The sequence below is a fragment of the Grammomys surdaster genome, unplaced genomic scaffold (assembly GCF_004785775.1).
Source record: "Grammomys surdaster isolate TR1022 unplaced genomic scaffold, NIH_TR_1.0 126066, whole genome shotgun sequence".
NCBI lineage: Eukaryota > Metazoa > Chordata > Mammalia > Rodentia > Muridae > Grammomys > Grammomys surdaster.
Window position 1 is genome coordinate 3,769,036 of NW_021620876.1, and position 4,982 is coordinate 3,774,017.

The 4,982-nt window shown below is 40.5% G+C and overlaps 1 protein-coding gene across 1 annotated transcript; it reads left to right on the top strand.

Annotated features, from left to right (window-relative positions):
- The first annotated feature begins 528 nt into the window (after nucleotides 1-528).
- Ccdc54 (coiled-coil domain containing 54) lies at nucleotides 529-1,819 on the top strand. The gene has a single exon (XM_028755575.1). The coding sequence runs from the start codon at nucleotides 783-785 to the stop codon at nucleotides 1,770-1,772; it is 990 nt and encodes a 329-aa protein (XP_028611408.1). The 5' UTR covers nucleotides 529-782; the 3' UTR covers nucleotides 1,773-1,819.
- Nucleotides 1,820-4,982: the final 3,163 nt, after the last annotated feature.

Consider the following 4,982-nt stretch of genomic DNA (forward strand, 5'->3'; position numbering starts at 1 on the left):
TTAAACATTTACATGTATATAAAACAATGTGCCTCTCTTTTATATATTATTTCTGTAGAAGGTAGAATTAGGGTTAGGAAGGTAGGATGTTTGTCTAGAATTCCAAAAGCCCTGGGTTTGGTTTCCAGTACCACATAAACTAAATGCTACCAGTGTAATCAGTGTTAGCACTTGGTAGGTGGTGGCAGGAAGATTAGAAGTTCTAGTCATCCTGAGCTGCATAGTTTTAGGCCAGATTGTGAGAGTGAGACCCTGTCTTAATAGAAACAAAATTAACTATTTTCCATAAAATATATGTATTTTGTGCTACATGTAATAAGTTTTTATCTAAACTTAGGAAGATCGTAAGACTTTCTTCATTTGTAATATGGAATACAAATAAATATAACGCACACAATCAAAAGTTCTGTGGTTTTCAACCACTTTTACAAGCAAACAAAAGAACTCAACCTGTGACAAAAATGCTGATGCCCAACAAGCTAGTTATCTGTGATCTAGGCCAGTGGCCATTGTGACATCACTATCAGATAAGAGCCACAGGAATGATCACATGCAGTAGGCTGTTAATTCATAAAGCTCTGAAGTTAGGCTGCTTGGGAGAAGCAAGCCACCTAACCTGCCTGTTGCTCCTTTTGATGTTCTCCACAGGGTATTCGATGATGGGACCAGGAAAGAACTCCAGGAAATAGGAAGAGAAAAGCCATACCTGCCCAAAAATCCCTTCTTCTCATGATTCCAGTCATGTGTCTCAGCACTTTGAGTCTTATGTCTCAGTGAAAAAGATGTACAGATTTCACACCAAAAGAGTAAGAGCTGCCGCTGGCCAGGTGTGGGCTTCGAACCTCCACAAGATCAGACGATCTCTTAAAAATGTTTACCAGAAATGTAAGACCCGCCACTCATACTCAACTAGCTACCCAACAACGGCTTCTTGTGATTGTGACCAAGATGCTCTCAGTTTGAGTGAAGACATGAATCTATCAGGAATGCTCCAAGACATTAAAATGGGACAAATGGAACTCCTCAGCCAAATGACTGACATTGTCGGCGCAATATCAAATATCCAGGAAAAGATCAGCCATTATCAGAATCAGATGGAAGCCCTAGAAACCAGAATAAACATCTGTGAAGACAGACAAATTGCAACCACCAAAGACATCCTCTCCATGAAAGAAGATATCAACACTCTAAAGAAGAAGGTGACAGAGCTGGAAAGTCAGAATTCTTACTCCAGCATACATTATCTAGAGGTCTTGGAGGGACAAAAGGGACAAGAATTTGTACAGCTCCTCCATAAGCTCCTACAACCTGAAACCCAAAAGGGCACAGCCACCTCTCCAGACACTGTCATCTCTTCAGCAGAGCCAGAGAGAGTGCCCAGTTACCCAGAGCCCACTGGTGAGCTTAAGAGAAAAACAATGTCACCTCAGAATATAACTCTGAAGAAAAATAATAGCCTCCAAAAGGCATCAGTGGGTTGCGGAAAGGTAAGGTCAAATATTTATATTTACCCTGACTTCAGCACATGGATCAAGCTCACTTTTGTTCATGGAGGAAATTGGAGATTTTTCCTCAGTGCCACCAAGTTAGAGGAATTCATCCAGTGGCTTCTGTCTACGCCAACCATCCTTCCTGAGGAACCACAAATCATACCCCAGAGAGACTACGCCTTCATCAGACCCATTGAGAGGTTGGCCACAATCTGTCTCTCTCTTTTCAACTATGTTTATTGCTTTTTTGGTTCCTCAAAAGAGGAAATAACTCGACTTTAGAGTTATTTCCTGCTTGGCTTGGTACAAAATAAATGTAGCCCATTTGCTTCAAGTAGTCATGTGTGTCTGTGCTGTCTGTGAACTCTTGCCTACTGGCTGAGAGTGTGCCCACGGCCCACAAGTTCCCACACATTCAGTGTTGAGTTGTATCAGTCATCTCACTGGATTACTGTGATCCACTTTCCACTGTTTTTGTCCTCTCACAAGTAGTTCATGAAGACTCATCCTGGGTCATAAACAATCAGAACCAAGAATGAAAGGGTCAACGGAAATGGGAATATTTGTCAGCTTCCACACCAGTTCTAGTGGCCTTGGTAGATAAAATCTATGATATGAGACAAAAATTAGAACAACATAAAGAAAAAAACTATATCAATTTTCAAAACCACTAAACTTAAGAATATATTGGGGCAAAGTTGTGGTTGAACACATTAAGAACACTTGCCTTTCTTACAGAAAACCTGGGTTTGGTTCCCAACACACATGTCAGTCTGTTGACAACCACTTGTAACTTCAATTCCAGGAGATCTGATGCCCAATCTGGCCTCTGTGAGCCATCCACATGGACATACAGAAACTCAGGCACACACATATCCATCAAATCAAATTGTTTTATTTACACACACACACACACACACACATGAAAGTCTAAGTTATTGCAAGGAAAATATGAATAACAAAAACAGGATATTTTTCTTTCCTCTTCAGCTTCATTTATATTAGTCAATTAGGTATGAGAGGAAAGGCTAATAAATACAGTATGACATTTTTTTTACATTTCCTTGAAAGGAAACAAACACAAGGTCCTGCACTTTGCTATAGAGGAAAAAGGCAAAAACTAAAGATATATTTGAGAAGTACGTGGACCTCATCACTATAACACGGAAAACCTTCACTTGGAAAGGTATGTACTCCAATGAGATGTCCAGGGCAAGCTTCATCTTTAGATGTCATAGACATTTGTTACTGTAATGTCATTTTTCTAAATAGCACACAAAGCAGGGAGTTAGAAAGGTTCCCCTCGCGTCATAGTCCACTGAATGAATCAGCTTTCCTATTGCAACCAGGTTATTAAACTGAAAATATTTTCCACATATGTACTGATTTTAACTAGCCCTGATTAGCAATTAGCGAATAGAGAACAAGCAAGTTTCGCAGATGAGAAAGGCCTACTGAAAGGATTAAAAACAAAACAAAGCAAAAATATCAAACAAACAAAAAAAAACCTAGGAGATCAATACAGTAAAAGCAATTCAGTTTGGTATTCATTATACGACACCAGTGTTTTTCAACTGTGATCCAATGTTTTGAGCCTCCTTTACAAATCTACAGTTATGTATGTACACAATAGCCTTTAACACATTGCTTTATAAATATGCCCATGTGTAATACATTTAATAAAATCCAGAGTATATCTTAAGTGGGTTGGCTTCAATGGTGAACCTCTATGTACGTTTCAACAGCAAAGGTGTGTGCAAGCAGCAGTCAGGTCCCTAGCTCAGCACGCTGTGTACGCAGACATGAAGTAGGTAGCTGTGGCCTAGGCCAATGATAACATAAATGACTTCTACAAAAGAGAAGAATCACCAGTATGTGCTGAAGTATTCAGTGGCTCTGTGTGTCAGAGCACACATCATTATCCACTTCCTGCATATATATCAGACAGAGATTTTACAAGACACTACTCTGTAGGAAGAAAATGCATGTGTGAGGAATCACAAGATGTATGTTCTGAACCTAAGCTCTAAATCTTTTTTTTTTTTGTTTTTGTTTTGTGTTTTTTTTTGTTTTTGTTTTTTGTTTTTTGTTTTTTTGTTTTTTCGAGACAGGGTTTCTGTGAGTAGCCCTGGCTGTCCTGGAACTCACTCAGTAGACCAGGCTGGACTCGAACTCAGAAATCCGCCTGCCTCTGCCTCCCAAGTGCTGGGATTAAAGGCATGCGCCACCACTGCCTGGCTAAGCTCCGAATCTTAACACTTTTACTTAACTGTAATTAGGCTTGTTATGCTTTTTGGAAAAAGCTATCTATATTACTCCAATACCAATAGAATTCTTTCCTGCAAAAACAAGAGATCATGAAGGATAAGACAGAAAACAAAAGGCATTCTCTATACTTTTATATACATAGCACTAAGCTGAATGGATAAAATGTGTAGCAAACAACCCTTAAGGCATGACAGATGGACCTCGGAGAGCAACAGAAAAGAAGTCCCAGTATTGGAGAAAAAAGGAGCACTCGCGATCTGTCATAATGTAGGGAGAAGAGGGCAGACAGAGAAAAAAAAAAAACTCACCCTGAGCACAAGAGTGAGGCTGAGAGGGAACGTGGAAATAAAGCCAGCAAGCATTGAGTATACATAAGGTACTCAGACAGGCTAGTAAGTCCTTTCAAACCTTTCATGGACCTCATCTCATCTGAGACTCTTTCTCACAATGCTCATTTTAACCTGTGTTTTACCTGCATACAAAAGCTGGATAAAGTAGTGTGCCCTGAAATAATAGCATTTAGGAGCCTGAGGCAGGAGGATCACAAGCTTGTTCCAGAACAGTCCAAATGAAATAGACTTTCCTGTGAAAAAGGAGGGAAGAGGAGGAGAGGGAAAGAGAACTGGGAAGGCAGAGAGGAGGAAAGGGAGGAGGGAAAAGAGGAGGGGAGAAAATTGGGGAGGAGGAGGGGCAGAGGGGAAGAAGAGGGGAGGAGGAAGAGAGACGACATCAAAGTGACGACATGATTTTTTCAAGGCTTCAAGGGATGATTCTATTCATCCTGGTGAATTAAGTTCCCTAGAGGGAAAAGGTAGATTTTGCTTTCTGACAAAGTCTCATGTGACTTGCTAAGATTATAAAGAAGTTCAGAAGTGCAGGTCTGAATGCACGTATCTCTCACTTGCTCACTTCCGCTCAGGCTCTGTTCCTCTTCCCAAGCCTCAGGGTCTTCTCAGTTACTCTCCTTACTTTTATATTCTTACATGATTTTTTTCCTTTTATTTTGTGTGCACGTGTGTACATGCCATGGGGCATGCATGGCACACACATGGAGACCAGAGTGTAACTTCGGGACTTGGTTCTCTACTTCTTCCCACTTGGATTTTAGGTCCTTGGGCCAAGTGGCAAGTCCTTTTACTCAATGAACTATCTTGTTGGCCCTCCTCCCCTATCTGGGTCATCACTTTTCTGTCGGTTTAGTTTTTATCAACCCCTCTTATGATC